Source organism: Stegostoma tigrinum, chromosome 42, assembly GCF_030684315.1.
Source record: "Stegostoma tigrinum isolate sSteTig4 chromosome 42, sSteTig4.hap1, whole genome shotgun sequence".
NCBI classification, from domain to species: domain Eukaryota; kingdom Metazoa; phylum Chordata; class Chondrichthyes; order Orectolobiformes; family Stegostomatidae; genus Stegostoma; species Stegostoma tigrinum.
Genome location: NC_081395.1, coordinates 8,685,282 through 8,703,471, shown reverse-complemented (window position 1 = coordinate 8,703,471; position 18,190 = coordinate 8,685,282). Strand labels below are relative to the sequence as shown.

The window sequence follows — 18,190 nt, the reverse complement described above, 5'->3', positions numbered from 1 at the left end:
CCTTCATTTTTGTCCTAATATACCTTCAGGATCCAGCAGTTTGGTGAGTCCCAGTTGCTGCTCTGCCACATTGAAAGCATTTTGTAAGTTGTAGTGAGCATTTGACTTCTTCAGTCTGTCAAAGTCAATCAGATCGGGTCTGAAGCAAAGAACAAAGAGAAGAATGGTCCTTATCAAATGAAAAGAACAAGGCTGACATCACAAGACAAAATCAGATTCTGTCTGTACAAGACCAGACTAAAAAAAGGAATAGCAGAATAAGATCAACCCACAAGTGTGCTTTACCATTCCACAAGATCACGGTTGATCTTTGACTTTAATAGGGCATGGGCAACAATGGCAAGTTAGCATTTAACTGCCTTTGAACTGAGTACCTTGTTAGGTCATTACTGTCAATCATACTGCTGTGGCTCTGGAGTTACATATAGGCAGGATCAGATAAGGACAGATTTCTTCCTTAAAGGACATTATTGAACCAAATGGACTTTTACAATAATTGATGACAGTGTCACTGCATCATTACTGAGACCAGATTTCAATTTCAGATGTGTTAATAATTCAATTCAAATTCCACCAGCTTCTGTGGTTGCATCCAACCTTGTATCCCCCAGGTCTGAATTTATAGATTCCTAATCCACTGACATTCATCACTAAACTATTGTCTCTCTACTTTCCGGACTTGATCCCACGTCCCTGGATTCCCTTGATTTATCATTCCAACATGAATCCATCACACATTTTAATCGTGTAATCACTGGGACAGATCCTGATAGATTGTAAACATGGGAGAGAGGTTTGGAGTTGGAGTCTGACATCAAAAATGTGGAGCCAGTTGATTCACCTGCTGATAGTGTGTTCCAGATTCACAGCCCAGAAGGTCCTGACATTCGACTTCAATTCTGTGCTATGTTAATTGATTTCTACAAGGAATGTTTCCCACAATCCAGTTGGAAAGTATGAGTTTCTACAGTGATTTCTGCTTTTATTTTAAATTTCTAACATCCACATTTCTTGGATTTATTTATTGATAAATCATCCACTAATTTTAATGATACCATGTAATCTATTTTATGAAAATATTACTAGCTACTACTGCACCTTTAATTCAATACTGGCACTTATTATGCAAACTGTTGGATAATGTTATCTTGAAGCATTCAATTCTGTTAAAATCTCCCTGAATTCTGAAGGAAAGATAAGATACCTGTGTTTGTGGACAATTGCATTGAAGGCCAGTCCATCTCTCCAGCTGGTGGTGAAGTTGTGAACATTAACATTGGGATACCTGCAAAACCAAATGAACAACCAAAAGTCAAAGAGTTTCAACTCAGTACCAGACTGGGCCTGATTTTGAGTGGTGACAGCAGTGGCGACGATGGTGATGATGGTGGAGAAGACAGGAGAGATGTGCAAGAATTGAAAAATGACAAGCTAACAGCTATTTTTCACACAATAGATTGTGAGGGATGCTCTCTGAGCAGGTAACTGAATAGGTAGTGAATAGATTCTCTGATTAGTAACTGTAATAAGCACAATGTCACCACCCGACTGAAGGCATTCTAGTGAAACAGCAAGCACATGTTTTGTAGAGCTGAGATCAGGATGGACTGATAGAGAAAACCAAACTGTTTACATGATTGCCTGTTCAAAATCTATTACAAAAGGTACAAGAGTTCACCGAACCAGCAACTGGTGGATGAAGGGGAGGAGCTGTCAGAACTGAGAGTTTCCAGAACATCAATTAGTTTGGTTGTGGGGAGAGGCTAGATAGGCTTCCACTTTTTCCACTAGAACATTGGAGGTTGAGAGGTGACATTATAGAGGTTTATAAAATCGTGAGGGATGTAAGTAAGGTGAATGGCAGGTGTCTTTTCTCTAGGGTGGGGGATTTCAAGTCTAGGGGGCACATTTTTTAGGCAAGAGGAGAAAGAGTTAATGAGGAGCAACTTTTTTATTTTACACAGAATGTGGAATGAACTTCCAGACTGTGTGGTAGATGCAGGTAGTGTTACAATATTTAAAAGACATTCAGATAAGTACGTGAATGAGAAATGTTTGAAGGGATCTGGGCCAAGTGCAGGCAGGTGGGACAAGTTTAGCTTGGGATTATAGATAATGGGAACTGCAGATGCTGGAGAATCCAAGATAACAAAGTGTGGAGCTGGATGAACACGGCAGGCCAAGCAGCATCTTAGGAGCACAAAAGCCGACATTTTGGGCCTAGAACCTTCATCAGAAAAGGGGGTGTTGGTTCTTCAGCCCTACTTTGAAAAAAAAATGAGAGTGATGTGTGAGAATTTGCACTTAATTATGATACATTTAAAATTCTGTCAAAAATGCCTGTATTTGAAAACATTTAATCTCAAAACTACTTATTTTGCACTGAAATGTGTTTTTGAAAACATTGTATTCAATATTTTATCTTGTTCACACTGCAGCTATTTAGCAACTAAAAAATAAATGAATTCTATTTTGAACGCTGGCTGATTTCTGTTGATAAAAATTATGAGGGAGGGAGTCATGTAGTGTAGTTAGCACCTGGCTCAACTAGGGTCTTTCTGGATGGCAGAATGGACTGAATGGGCCGAAAGGCCTCCCTAGCCGCTCTGTAACCAGGCTGATCAGAGAAGGCATGTCCAACCACCTTTTTCAGGCCCAATTGGCGATGTGGGGCCCTCCGCCCCATCCCCCTTTTCTGATGAAGAGCCTAGGCCCGAAACATCAACTTTTGTGCTCCTAAGATGCTGCTTGGCCTGCTGTGTCCATCCAGCTTCACACTTTGTTATCTTAGTTTGGGATTATGTTTGGCATGGATTAGATTACGTTCTGACTGACTCAATAATAACTGTCACACAGAAATTCACGTTCTGAAGACCTCTCACAGGGTGATGAAACCCAAACCCTTTGTCAATGTGCTTAGTTCAGTGCATAACTTACTTGTCAACTTGCATATTTCATAAAATCATAGAATCCCTACAGTGTGGAAGCAGGCTACTCAGCCAATCAAATCCACACCACACCTCCGAACAGCATCCCACCTAGACCCACCCTATCTCTGTAATCCGACATTTCCCATGGCCAATCCACCAACCTGCACATCTTTGGACTGCGGGAGGAAAGCGGAGCACCCAGAAGAAACCCACACAAACACAGGGAAAATATGCTAACCATTGCTGTTCATAAATTTCTTACATAAATGGCATTTTGTGCAGGGTGGAAACACTTGATTATCAGTGACAGTCAACCAACCACTAAGTAAGGGTAGCACAGATTGATACAGTGAATGCTCCCTTTATTCCGACAGAAGGCCTCAGATTAAAACTCAGAATGGTGTTTGACGTAGAGATTTTATAAACACAGGTTCTAATAAAATTATGTACGCTAAACATTGATTTGTCAGATGTTGATTAATCTGCTATGCATTTCAAGAACTGTCTGTTTTTCATCTATCTATGGACTTTGCAGGATTTGCCACTTAATTCCCTCTGGCAATTTTCCAATTCTGCTTACCCTGCTGTCTTCATTTGGCACCAGAGCAGAAGCGCATCTTTGGCAGATTTCTTTTCTTTGTTATCCTCTGTTTCAACACTGATATCTTGGATCTTTTGAAACAAAAGCCATGATAAGTAAAATACATAAGCAAGATCAAGGACTATGTAACTTATTGCAAACAAATGCAATTCATTATTAAGGCTTCAAGATAACCTCAAATACTGACTCACTGTGGAAAGACCATTTACCCTCGTGTGGCAATTAAAAATGCCTTGTGTGTCGGTGCCTTCATTTGGGATTTTTAATTTGGTGGTAGGAGCAAGAAGAGTGAGAGAGAGAAACAGAGTGAAAACAAGGTGGTTTTTCCATCAAGAAGCAGCCCCATCCAGTTTGTTCACAAACCAGAAAACATAGCAAATAAGGTAAGGCAAGCAACTGTGATATTAAATTCCTCCAATAATGCAGGGTAAGTGTTCAGAGGCGTGCTCGACTTAAACATGTTTTTGACAAAGATACTTCTGATAAAGAACAATGAAGGATGATCATATATGCATGGAATCTGAATACTTGTGACCTCAACAGACTGTAGCCTTTTGCTGCCTCTGGAAAATCACTCCCACAACATGCAGGGTTCCTCCTGCTTCATATTTGCAATTCAGTCCATCTTTTACTGAATCACTCACTTTTGCCTTTGTTACCTTCAGACTTGATAATTTCAAAGTTCTCTTAGTTTGCCTCCCATTTCCCATTTTTCATCATAAGAAACAGGAACAGGTGTATGTCATTCAGACCCTCAAAACTGCTCCACCATCCACAAGATTATGGCTTATCTGGTATTCCTTATGTCCACTTTCCTGCCGTTCCTTGATTTTCCTCCTGAACAAATAATCTATCACAACCTTAAATATACAGTAGGACTCTGTACCCACAGTTCTCTGTGGCAAGGAGTTTCAAAGACCTACCATCATCTGAGCGAAATTCCTCCAAAACTCAGTCTTAAATTCCATTTCCCTTTATTTTGACACTATGACCTCTAGACCTAGTCTCTCCCATGAGGGGAAACATCCTCTCATTTACCCTGTGAAGCCCCTTAAAATTCCTATATGTTTCAATGAGCTCATGTCTCAAACTTCTAAATTCCATTGAGTCCTAAATTGTTCAATCATTGCTCCTAAGACAATTCCTCCATACAAGGGATCATCTGAGTGAACCTTTTCTGAATTATCTTCAGTGAAATGCTACCTTTTCTTAAATTAAGGAAAATTAATTTAGTACTTCAGATGTGGTTTCGCCAGCACCTTGTACAGTTGCAGAAAGACTTCCCTACCTATACTCCAAACCCCTTTAAATATAGGCCAACATTCCATTAGCCTTCCTGATTACATGCAGCACTTGTGTGCTATCTTTGTGAGTTTTGTACATAAATATTCCCACATCCCCTTGTATTGCAACTTCTTGTAGCTTCTCTCCATTTAAATAATATCCTGTTATTTAGGTTTCCCTTCAAAAATGAACAATTTTGCATTTTCCCATATTAGTCCATTGGTCGGCCTTATCCTGACCCATATTTGGCAGTGTTCACCTGTTACACCTGTACTTGCTGGCCTAAGTTAACGTGTCCTCTTGTGGAAAAGAGCATAACTAGAGGGGATGAATAGAAGATGTTTATCAACAAATTCAGTATGAGAATTTAGAAACCTCTTCACTCAAAAGCAGTGAGAATTTGAGATTTGCTGTCATAGAGACTGATTAAATTGCATAGGTGCATTTAAGGGGAAACTAGACAATCATTTGCGAAGATAGTTATGAAGGTAGACTTAGATGGAAAAAGGCTTCAATGTAGCATAAACACCTGCATGGGCTGGTTGGGCCAATATCATATGTAAATGGAATATGTCATTCATTCACTACTACTCATAAATAAATTGGAAAAATAAAACCATCTTGATGTAACAACTGCTGCAGTGAGTACTTGAAATCGAAGGATGATGGTCCATATTAAGCCCAGTGTAAGCCGGTGGTTCCCATCTACAATGTCATGAGAGCCCATGTTTTCCAGATGGACTTTCTGCTCTTTCAAGAATTGCAGGGCCTTATCCACATTCTCTAAACAGTGAATCCGCATCCGTCCTTTGGTGGGTTTGGGCTGGAAATAGAAGCAGAGAGCTTGGGTTAATATCATAACAGGTCATTACTTAAGTCTAACAACTCATGGCAATTCAGTCATTTGTAGGGCACATGTTTATCAAGGAAAACCTATACAGGCAGTGCATCACAACGTACTGAATGGAGATCAAGCAACCTGTTTTAATTGCAAAACATTATCAAGATCAATAAAGTAACAAATGTCTTTCCTCATCTGTCATTTGATGCACGTTCTGGTGCTCCTTCCCTTCCCAAGTTGTGACACAACTTGGGATATTTTGTCATATTAAAATTAATATTCAAATGTATGTTATTTTGGACTGCTGACAAAGTCCTGCAAGATTACAGCACACTTCAGGATTTGTGCAACTCCTGTTGAAACTAATACTTTTAGGAGTCAAAGCATTATAAAGAGACAAAATAAAGCTAAACAGTAATTGGGTACACAAAAGAGAACGATTTTTAAACTCAACATTGGCAATTACCATTTGGTTCATGGAAAAATAGATGTGGCTTTAATTTTACACTCCAAAAAGAATAGTTCCTATGTTATCTATGAAAGTTAAAATATTCCATTAGGATTAAGATGTCTAGTAATTAAACAGGAAGACTAACTGGTACATTAAATGCATTTTCCAATTCTGCTGACATTAAATAAATAGCCCACATCACTTCAATTCCCAGCAAAAACTTGTTACTCACTTAACAACACACTTGCACGCAGCAAGTTAACTCAATGGAAGAAGGCACAGAGCACACAGATGTGACTGATCCAGACTATATGAATTTTGCCCACATAACACTTCTAAAGCGGTGCAATGCTGTGTGCCTAATGAACGCTTCATTCCACAGCCACCTAGTCTAGCCTCATACTAAATCTAGTTTGCATAGGCTTTCTAAGGTTCCTTACTGCACTTAACACCATAACTGTGCTCCCAGTGGAGATACATGCATGGAGTAAGCGTGGACTGGAGATTCAGGCAACAATGTTGTCATGCTATCTCCGATCCTTCAAGCACAGATTTCCTGCAGGAATACTGAAAATACTCAAGCTTCAAACATGGGAGAGGTTAACTTTACATCATTAGCATCTGACAATTGTCTTAAAATCTTTCGTCTTTGGGTATGGTTTACAACATTCCTTGGAACTCATTTAAAATGCTTTCCAAATGTCAGTAACCTTTGAAATACAGTGTGGGCCAAAGGAAACAATTTTGTTACCCTGTATTGTCAATGCACTGCAGTGGGAACAGTGTGCCAGGTGAGTCAACAATCACAAAAGCTGAATTCTTCAAACGCAGTATAGAAACTCAACCTGTCCAACTCAAAACTCTAAAGGAAATCTGATAACCTTACAGACCTAATGACCTATCCCTATATACCCTTCAGAATGCAAAGCCAAAGTCTGAAATCAATTGCATATGAGATCCAACCTTTGCGGAGTTCAAAAACTGGTAGTCACTGCAGGGCAAAAAGTGGCCCATCTTCCAATCGGTTTCTGATAATATCTCAATGATAAAGAACACCTGCAGCATGCTACTTACATAGAACACAGAACTGCACAGCACAGGAATGGGCCCTTTGGCCCACAATGTTGTGTCAAACATGACACCAAATTAGACTAATCCCTTTTGACTGCCCTTAGTCCAAATCCCTCCATTCCTCCCTTATTCATGTGCTTATCTCAAATTTTCTTAAATGCCCATATTATATCTGCCTCCACTACCACCCCGGCAGCACATTCCACACTCCTACCGCTCTCTGTGTAAAAACACTTGGCCCTCACATCTCCTTCGAACTTTCTCCCTCTCACCTTAAATGCACACCCCCTAGTTTTAGGCATTTCAACTCTGGGTAAAAGATTCTGACCGTCAACCCTATCTATGCACCTCATAATGTTATAGACTTCTATCAGGTCTTCCTTCAGCCTCCACCGCTCCAGGAAAACAACCCGAGTTTTTCTATCCTCTTCTTATAGTCAATACCTGTATTTCCACTTAAGTAGAAGCTAGCAACTTCTGAGCAATGCTCTCCCCAGTTTAAACATGGTTAAAGAGAAAAAAGATGAATCAATAGACTAAAAAAAAGGAAATTAACTGGGAGGAAAATAAAGATACAAAAATACCAGAAATGCAGGGCAAAATGTGTGCAAACAAATTAGGGACGCTAGAAATAAATGAATTAGATATATTTGCAAAATAAAACTCACTGGCTAGCTGCCGAGCTGCCGATCCATTTCAATAGGTATAGATTTTGGTAAAATAACCAGGAAAGTAAGTTTGTTAGATAGCATAATGCGTTACATGGCAGAAGATGTTGGAAGTATGATTTGTACAGAAAATGAGGCCAAATTTTTACTTGGTTTAGGCAAACAGATCATAGAGATATCCAACTTGGCAGCAGCCACAGGTTTAACACATTAAACAGCAGCGTAGGAGGATATTAGTTCCTGAACTCCCTCAATGTGCTCTCAATTTAAACTGATGAAATTAATAGTAGTGTTGATGGGTTAAAAAGATTCCATCTAGTGGTAAACAGGAAATTAAGGTTTAACAGGATTGCTGAGAGAGAAGTCCACCTGGATGCGAGGCAAGTGGCATAGAAGATGTGCAATTTAGTGTTCTGCTAATAAGGTTTGTTTTCATTTTTGTCCTCACATAAAATTTGCTGCACAGAATCAGCCCATTCAGCCAAAAGGGTCACTCCAGTGATTATGCTTGAGACAAGCTTTTTCAAAACCCTCTTCACTTCAGTTCATCAGCATATCCTTCTAATCCTTTCTCCAGTGTAGTTTATCCAGCTCCCGTTGCTATGTGTCTCTGTTGTTTGCTTCAACCTCTCCTATGATAGCAAGTTCCACATTCTCGAAAGCTATTACTCCTGAATTCTCAGTCGGATTTAATCATGACTACCTTGCATATTTGGCCCCTAACTCTGGTCTTTCCCCTACACAAGTGGAACATTTACGCTATTAACATCTTCATAATTTTAAAGGCCCATTTATTAGGTCAGTCTTCAACATCTGTTTTCTACAGAAAACAATAACAGCTGTCTATTTTTCCCCCATAGTTATAATTCAGTAGTGTCATCCTTGTACATATTTTTGCACTTTCACCACTGTTCTGTACTCTTTTTGTGAAATAGAAACCACAAATGTACACAGTATCTGGAGCATAATTTAACATTCATCACATTCCTAATCCGAAGGGGCTGGGGTACAGTTCTGTGGCCTTTGCCCATTCTTCATTTCTGAATATGTAATGCAATTGTGCATATAGTTTGTGAACAGAGTGAGGGCTGGAGATTCACTGACATCCTGACACTTTCTAACATAGATCACTGGATAACAATCAGAAGCAAAATGCCTTCTTCAAATTTGTCCACCTTAGCCAAGAGAGACAACTGTACTCCCCAACCAAGATGTCTCCTTGCTACAGATCAGGAATCAAACCTGAAGCCCTCCTGGTCTACGGTACTCAATAAAACAAATTATTCTACTGTGTTTATCAGTCACTGTAGACAGTGAGATTACAAAAGCATAATGTTCACTATTCCTGGCATGACTCCTCGCTGTTTTTTGTTTAATTACAAATTAAGGTATAAATTACATAGATAACAGTTAGCAAAAGTTTAGCAAAAGGTCCCAACAACAACCCATAATGACATCTAATAACCATTTTATAGTTGACACTGCTTCCCACTGATTTCTCCAACATTGGAGATGTACTATAAGAAACTACATCATTCCCAAAAGATCTGGTTTATTGCAAGCCCAAAATATTAAACTGAAGGACATTGATGACGTTAGCTGATAAAGACTATGCTTACAATAAAAACAAATAGCTGCACAATGCGATTTCTAAAATCTGCTAATCCCTGACCTGGTGCGTGGAGCTACTGCCAAAATAAAAATCCAAATGCACAATGTAATTCAGCTTAATTGATCAACCTTTCTGAATCACTTGGGGTGGTCTGTAGAAGTCTTTACTCAGGGTTTAGATGGTTGGGACATACTTCCGCTGAAAAGTATGCTTGTTTCTGATGTTTTCAACAGACATAAACAATGATAATATTAATAACAAATAAATTTTCTGTTAAGCAGAACTGAGGAAATGGGTTCACCTTGGAGTCTTCTATTTACTACATAACTAAGTGATTTTGTATTTTCTCCCTGCTGTCCATGATATTTTTGCACCCAGCTACAGGGTGGGCTTCCAATTTTAGCCAGAATCCCCACTAAAACTGGTCTGGAGCTTTCAAACAATGGGCTAGGGGAGTGATTATATTAATGTGTAGAGCAAATCACCTGCCGCTTTTTGCCTCTACCAAGTGAATAAACACAAATATTTGAACTATCAACAGAATTGAGGGATATGGGTACTGGGCTGAAAGGTGGATTTGAGAATAAGTTCAACCACGATCATATTAAACTGCACAGCAAACTCAAGGAACCTATGGCCTTTTCTTCTTTTTCTTTCTATTCTCGTATGAATGTGGCACATCATTGTGATTTGCAATGTCAGATTTTAACATACTAAACTATCCAAGCAGTCAATCAGATGTTGATTTAAATGGTCCTCTGGACGTTGTAGGCTCCAAACTCTTTACCAAGATAATAAAGTGTGAAGCTGGATGAACACAGCAGGCCAAGCAGCATCTCAGGAGCACAAAAGGTGACGTTTCGGGCCTAGACCCTTCATCAGAGAGGGGGATGGGGTGAAGGTTCTGGAATAAATAGGTAGAGAGGGGGAGGCGGACCGAAGATGGAGAGAAAAGAAGATAGGTGGAGAGGAGAGTACAGGTAGGGAGGTAGGGAGGGGATAGGTCAGTCTAGGGAAGATGGACAGGTCAAGGAGGTGGGATGAGGTTAGTAGGTAGGAAATGGAGGTGCGGCTTGGGGTGGGAGGAAGGGATGGGTGAGAGAAAGAACAGGTTAGGGAGGCAGAGACAGGCTGGGCTGGTTTTGGGATGCAGTGGGTGGAGGGGAAGAGCTGGGCTGGTTGTGTGGTGCAGTGGGGGAGGGGACGAATTGGGCTGGTTTTGGGATGCGGTGGGGGAAGGGGAGATTTTGAAGCTGGTGAAGTCCACATTGATACCATTGGGCTACAGGGTTCCCAAGCGGAATATGAGTTGCTGTTCCTGCAACCTTCGGGTGGCATCATTGTGGCACTGCAGGAGGCCCATGATGGACATGTCATCTAAAGAATGGGAGGGGGAGTGGAAATGGTTCGCGACTGGGAGGTGCAGTTGTTTATTGCGAATGGAGCGGAGGTGTTCTGCAAAGCGGTCCCCAAGCCTCCGCTTGGTTTGCCCAATGTAGTGGAAGCCACACCAGGTGCAATGCATAGAGTATACCATATTGGCAGATGTGCAGGTGAACCTCTACTTAATATGGAAAGTCATCTTGGGGCCTGGGATAGGGGTGAGGGAGGAGGTGTGGGGGCAAATGTAGCACTTCCTGTGGTTGCAGGGGAAGGTGCCGGGTGTGGTGGGGTTGGAGGGTAGTGTGGAGCGAACAAGGGAGTCACGGAGAGAGTGGTCTTTCCGGAAAGCAGACAAGGGTGGGGAAGGAAAAATGTCTTGGGTGGTGGGGTCGGATTGTAGATGGCGGAAGTGTCGGAGGATGATGTGTTGTATCTGGAGGTTGGTGGGGTGGTGTGTGAGAATGAGGGGGATCCTCTTTGGGCGGTTGAAAGGGATGTGTTGCGGGAAATGCGGGAGACGCAGACAAGGTCGATCTCGACCACTGTGGGGGGAAAGTTGCGGTCCTTGAAGAACTTGGACATCTGGGATGTGCGGGAGTGGAATGCCTCATCCTGGGAGCAGATGGGCTCCCCCCACTGCATCACACAACCAGCCCAGCTCTTCCCCTCCACCCACTGCATCCCAAAACCAGTCCAGCCTGTCCTTCCTCTCACCTATCCCTTCCTCCCACCCCAAGCCGCACCTCCATCTCATCCCACCTCCTTGACCTGTCCATTTTCCCTGGACTGACCTATCCCCTCCCTACCTCCCCACCTATACTCTCCTCTCCACCTATCTTCTTTTCTCTCCATCTTCGGTCCGCCTCCCCCTCTCTCCCTATTTATTCCTGAACCCTCACCCCATCCCCCTCTCTGATGAAGGGTCTAGGCCCGAAATGTCAGCTTTTGTGCTCCTGGGATGCTGCTTGGCCTGCTGTGTTCATCCAGCTTCACACTTTATTATCTTGGATTCTCCAGCATCTACAGTTCCCATTATCCAAACTCTTTACCACTGACTATACTTGCATGCACAATCTGGGCTGACACTCCAGTGCAGTACTGATAGGTACTAGCATTAGGTTACCTTCCAGGTAAAACCTTAAGCCAAGACTCCGTCAACGTGTGATCATGGATTAAAAAGATTCCAAGGCACTTCTTGAAGAGAAATAGGGAATTCTACTTTATGCCCTGACCAATAAGTTATTCAGCACCAAAGAAAGAAACAGACTGTGGATTATTATTTTAAATGCCACTTATGCAACTATGCTCTACTTGACAGTCACATTTGCCTAATAACAACAGTGACTACATTTCAAAGCAAATTAATTAGTAATGAATTAAGTTTTGATTAAAATTTATTCACAGGATACCGGTGTCACTGGCTAGGCCAGCATTCATTGCCCTTGAGAAGGTGTTAGGTGAAGTGTAGTCTTTAAGATGCAGGTACTCCCTCCGCAATGCTATTAGAAATGGAGTTCCAGGAAACTGACCCAGGAGCAGAGACCTATTTCCAAGTCAGTACAGCATTTGACTTGGAGGGAAACTTTCACATGATGATATTCCCATGCATCTGCTGCCCTTGTCTTTCCAAGCGGCAGAGTCTCAGGTTTGTAAGATGTTGTCAAAGGAGCCTGCGTGATCTTGTAATTGGTTCACATTGTTGCCACTATGCATCAGCAGTCAAGGGATTGAATATTGAATGGGGTGCCAATTAAACAAGCTGCTTTGCCTAGGAATGGTGTCAACTTTCTTTATTGTTGTTGGCTATCTTGAGGCAAAGTTAAGATAAAGTATAGATACACGTTTAATTTTTCTCTTCACTAAAATCAGCTCAAGTTATCTCAATATCCATTTAGCTAATGAAAGAAAAACTTTGATTGACATATTGATGTTGCAGCTCTAAATTCTTCCTGCAGGGAACTGGCAGGCCAGCTGTCCACAATATGGTCAAAATTCATGGATCATTCATAGGCCCATAACTCATGTCAACTCACTATTCTTCTACTGTGCTGAGCATACTTAATTGTCTGTCAAACAAGACACTGTTTCAGTTTATGACTGTGCAAAGCATAAGCTTGTGAGTATTGCTAGCCTAAAGCGACTATATTATTCTGACGGTTGCCAAAAAACCACAAAAGGCTTATACTGACCAGCTGCTCACCCGACAGAACCTCTAGCAAACGAATCAGCATTCTCCCATCCCTCAAGTCCGTATACAGGTCTGTGATTCGAGACGTCACTCTTGCTAAGTGTGAGTTTACCCATTTGGTAAATGTTTTCTTCTGCACTGCTTCACGTTCATCTGCAACGAAGAAGTGAATGCTCACCGTTAACCGCTTAAAAGGATAAAATGTAAGCAAGTACCAGAAGTTAAACAGGAAAAGATATTCTAAATATGTTGCAGCGCTGTCAGCATTTGAAAGAGAAACTGCAGGCTAACATTTAGAGTGCAGACCTTGCCTCAGAACTCAATTAGGGAAAGGTCTCAGGTGAAACATTACCCACCTTAGCTGTTTCAAATGCTGGTATTTTGAGTTTCGAATCTGGATTTTTGGCACTCAGCTTTACTTTCTCTCTCATCTCCATTTTCAAACTAATAAACTGAAAGGAGGAAAAACAATGCAGAAGCATACAAGAACTGATTGTCTAACTGATAACACTTTGCTGTGCCAATGTCAAAGTCACATGACACCAGGTTATCGTCTAATGGATTTATTTGAAATCACAAAATTTTAGAGTGCTGCAGCTGACGAAGGAGCAGCACTCCAAAAGTTTGTGATTTCAAATAAACCTGTTAGACCATAATCTGGTGTCATGTGACTTCTGACTCTGTCCACCCCAGTTCAACACTAGCACCTCCACATCAATTAGACAATACTTAAGAGATCTCAATGTTCCAAGATTGATGAGAAACCAGCTGTGGCAAAAGAGACTTTTCAAGTTTAGAACTTGAGCAGCATTAAACTAAAACTTGAACCCTGGACTTTCTGTTACCATAGTAAATAATGCCAATTAGCAACAAGACAAATAATACAGTTGGTTATGAGTAAATATTCTTCTAGAATTGAAATTACGGCTGGAAGAGAACTTCCACAATGCAAGCTCAATCTAATTTGTGTATCACTGAATGATTCATTTAATATACTGTACAATGTGAACAATAAGAACTGGAAGAAAATAAACACAACGTTATATTATACACAGCAGCAAACAGAACAGGTGGTGCTGTATTACAGGTGGTAACTGAACTCATTATACAGAATCACAGACTGGTCTCTTTTGTGTGGTAAACATGCGCCCATCATATTCAATGAAAACTCTGCAATAGCAACTGAATTAGTTCTACTCCAGGTTATGTAAATCTTATCACTTTGGGGCCTTGTCTTTTCTTTTATTCATGGGATGTGGGCATATACAGACAGGGGTTGCATTCACTGTCAATCCCTAATTGCTCCTGAGAATTGGTCTTGTGCTGCTGCAGTCCACGTGAAAGAACACCCTCTCTAGTGGGTGTGTGTATAAGATTTTAAGCATCAACTGTGAAGGAAGTGATATATTTCCATGTCTGTATGGTGTGGGGCTTTGGGGGTATCTCACAGGTGGTCGCGCTCCCATGCAATAGGTAACCTTGTGCTTCTAGGTGGCAGAAGCTGACCTTCCAACTTCTGACCCTGCGACTGTACCCACAGTTTGTATATGGATTATCCAGTTCGGTTTCTGGTCAACTATAACGCCTTGGATGCTGGCATGTGTGCTGGTACTGCTACCTTGCACTTATCAGTCCAAACCCAAATGTTGCTAAATTTGGACTTTACCAAATTCCTTGTAGAAAGCTTCAACTGAAATTGCCTCCACCATGCTCTCATGTAATATATTCCAAACATTAACTATTCGCTGCATTTAAAAAAATCTTAAATTCGCCTTTTGTTCATTTATTAATCACTTTACAATGGTGCCCTCTGGATTTCAGTAAATACAAACAATTTATCAACTCTAGTCAGAACCTTCAAACAAATACCCTCTCAATCTTTGCTTCTCTTCTCTAAGGAAAATAGCCCCCGTTTTTCCAATCCAACCTTATCCCCAGCACCATTCTCATAACGCTTTTCTGCAATCTCTCCAAAGACTTCACAGCCTTCCTGAAGTAGTAGTTTTCAGAATTGGACACAATAGCACAGCTGAAACCAAAACAGTGCTTTAATCAACTTTCATCATAACTTCCTTGGCATGCAATACAGAGTGAATAACCATGGTGCCTTTTATGCTGGCACCAGAGTTCTGTATAGTCAAAGAAAAGACTATTAATCTATAGAAATTCTGTACAATACGAATGAATGGAAAGAGATTTGGCCTATTGAGGATGAATGGAAAAGGGTTGATTCATTGCGAGTCTACACTTTTATTGTTACAGCCTCTAGTCACCGTGAGCCAATACTCTGGAGACAGTGGTTCAAATCCACCGTGCCGAGATGTTGACAGCTAATCTCGGTAATGATGACCATTACAATTAATATCAATTCTTTAAAAAAGCCACTTGGTTTATTAGTCCTTTAGGGAAAGAAATGTTTCGGCATTAGCCAGTCCAGCCTACATTTGACTCCAGACCTTAAGCAGTGTGGTTGACTCTCAACTGCTGTCTGAAATTATGTGGTAAACTGCTGTTCCAGTGTGATTAGTGATAAGCAACAAACGCTGTCCTTGCAGATGACAACCACACCCCAACCACAGAATATTTAAAAAATGTAGTACATTTTGGCCTTGGAGCAGGGTTATACCGGACAGCTGCCAGCAACAACATAGCTCTAATCTAAATGTGGCAGTTACATCTTTCAGAAAGTCAATTAGTCATACAAACCATTTCAAATTAACAACCAAGTATGTGTGCTTTTCAACAGAGTTGCCTCACAACATTTTAACTTTTAATGGCTCTCTGACGTTTGTGTACACTGTAGGTTAATGATTTTGAGTTGCTATTTAGTACTCGTGCAGTTTTATTACGTGACAAAATGTAATCAAACCACTGTTGTTGCAAATATATATTGAGCTTTGCTCTCAACAGCATCATCAGACTTTGGTTCAAACTCAAAGAAACAAAAAATTGATCATAGTAGAAATTACTTCTTTTCACTATGATGTACTTATTGAACTCTTCCCTAGCTCTTGCTGCCATATAGCCAACTGACATGGGTGCAATACCGGCCTCCAAAGTTGATTATTTTCTTATTTCACTCACAAATATAACATTTCCTGAGGCACCCCAACTAACCAAACTTCTCCATTAAAATAAAACCTGCTTCCCATTATTTTCTTTGTGGGAACTTGTTTGTGAAAATTGGCTACTATTTTTCAAAATGAACAGAACTGGAGCTGTACAACACTACGGCATATCCTGATATTGAGTGAGGTGCTATTTAAAAGCCATTTCTGTCCTTACAGAGATGTGCTGGACCGAAGGGATTGCCCTTCACATTACAAATTATTATTGACATTATCCACAGATGATTTAACTCTGGTGAAGGGATTCTATGATTCAACCCAAATCTAAAATCCAATACTTTCCAACAGCAGCCACTGGCTGGCACTGATTTTCCCCAGATTGATACTGGTGTTAAAGTCAACTAAATCACCTCAGCAGCCATACCAATTTAGATCAAATTACCAATTATATGTACCAATCTTGACATCTTTCAGCTTTGCTCTAAGATATTGTCTGAAACATCAGAAAGGCAACAAAAGCCTTTCACAACCCCCGAGCATTTAAAATACAATCTACCACCAATTCACAGCTTTAGAAAGACGGTGCACTGTTATGGAGGAAGTGAGCACTGTGGTCAATTTATGGACAGCAAGATTTCATAATCAGCAATGAGACTGTTTGATTCAATGATGCTGGCCAAGCAATAAATATTGGCCAGAACGCTGGCAGAACTCTTCTATTCTTCAAATCAGGCACTGGATCTTTTACATCTACCTGAGAGGGCCTTCGTTTAACACTTAGACAGCAATGGTTCAAGAAGGCAGCTCACCACCACCTTCTTTAGGGAAACTAAGAAACGGCAATAAATGCTGGCCCAACCAGTGATGTTCATTTCCCACCAGTGAATCAAAAAAAAACCTCATCTAAATGGCAGTATGCCAAAATGTGCTACATCCCATTGCACTATAAGTAGAGTGCCAGCCTGCACTGTGAGCTCAGATCTCTGGAGAGGAAATTAAATCCATTACCTTCTGGCTCAGGTGAAACTACTATACACTGAACCACAGCCGATAACGCAGAGAACTGAAGAAAGAGGCCTCCTGACTTGTTCTCCATGCTATCTGGTTTCTATGGGAGGTAGATGTTTTGGACAACAAAAGGTCTAACCCGTATCAGCCCATTCAGCTCTTGAAGTAGTTTCTGAGATGGGCCGACATCACAGAGGCACCTCCCAGTCGCAAACCATTTCCACTTCCCCTCCCATTCTTTGGATGACATGTCCATCATGGGCCTCCTGCAGTGCCACAATGATGCCACCCCGAAGGTTGCAGGAACAGCAACTCATATTCCGCTTGGGAACCCTGCAGCCCAATGGTATCAATGTGGACTTCACCAGCTTCAAAATCCCCCCTTCCCCCACCGCATCCCAAAACCAGCCCAGTTCGTCCCCTCCCCCCACTGCACCACACAACCAGCCCAGCTCTTCCCCTCCACCCACTGCATCCCAAAACCAGTCCAACCTGTCTCTGCCTCCCTAACCTGTTCTTCCTCTCACCCATCCCTTCCTCCCACCCCAACCCGCACCTCCATCTCCTACCTACTAATCTCATCCCACCTCCTTGACCTGTGCGTCTTCCCTGGACTGACCTATCCCCTCCCTACCTCCCCACCTATACTCTCCTCTCCACCTATCTTCTTTTCTCTCCATCTTCAGTCCGCCTCCCCCTCTCTCCCTATTTATTCCTGAACCCTCACCCCATCCCCATCTCTGAAGAAGGGTCTAGGCCCGAAACGTCAGCTTTTGTGCTCCTGAGATGCTGCTGGGCCTGCTGTGTTCATCCAGCCTCACATTTTATTACCACAGAGGCACAACACTTTTTGTACTGACGTAACAGCAAGCTTTGTAACTAAACAGTATAAATTTAACTGCTTGACAAATGGTGATAAACTGCAACATACTGTCCAGAGCAGAAATGCAAAACGAATGCTGCTTATGCTAATTCTACCACTCACAAGCTTTTTAGAGTGTTAACTTTGATCTTTATTACTTTGTGACATGGGCTTTGATGAGAAGGTTGGCTGCTGAAACAGTTGATTTTTTTTTAAACAATTA

The 18,190-nt window shown here is 41.3% G+C and overlaps 1 protein-coding gene across 4 annotated transcripts in view; it reads right to left on the bottom strand.

Moving 5' to 3' along the window:
• LOC125449431 (spectrin beta chain, non-erythrocytic 1-like) overlaps nt 1–18,190 on the bottom strand; it is a 289,686-nt gene that overhangs the window by 67,973 nt on the left and 203,523 nt on the right. For all 4 annotated transcript variants that reach the window (XM_059641440.1, XM_059641441.1, XM_048525213.2 and 1 more), the window contains 5 exons: nt 13,031–13,182; nt 5,465–5,638; nt 3,511–3,602; nt 1,205–1,285; nt 24–139 (listed from right to left, as the gene is read on the bottom strand). In XM_059641440.1, coding sequence (XP_059497423.1) covers nt 24–139; nt 1,205–1,285; nt 3,511–3,602; nt 5,465–5,638; nt 13,031–13,182 — 615 coding nt within the window. The remainder of the gene's footprint in view (nt 1–23; nt 140–1,204; nt 1,286–3,510; nt 3,603–5,464; nt 5,639–13,030; nt 13,183–18,190) is intronic.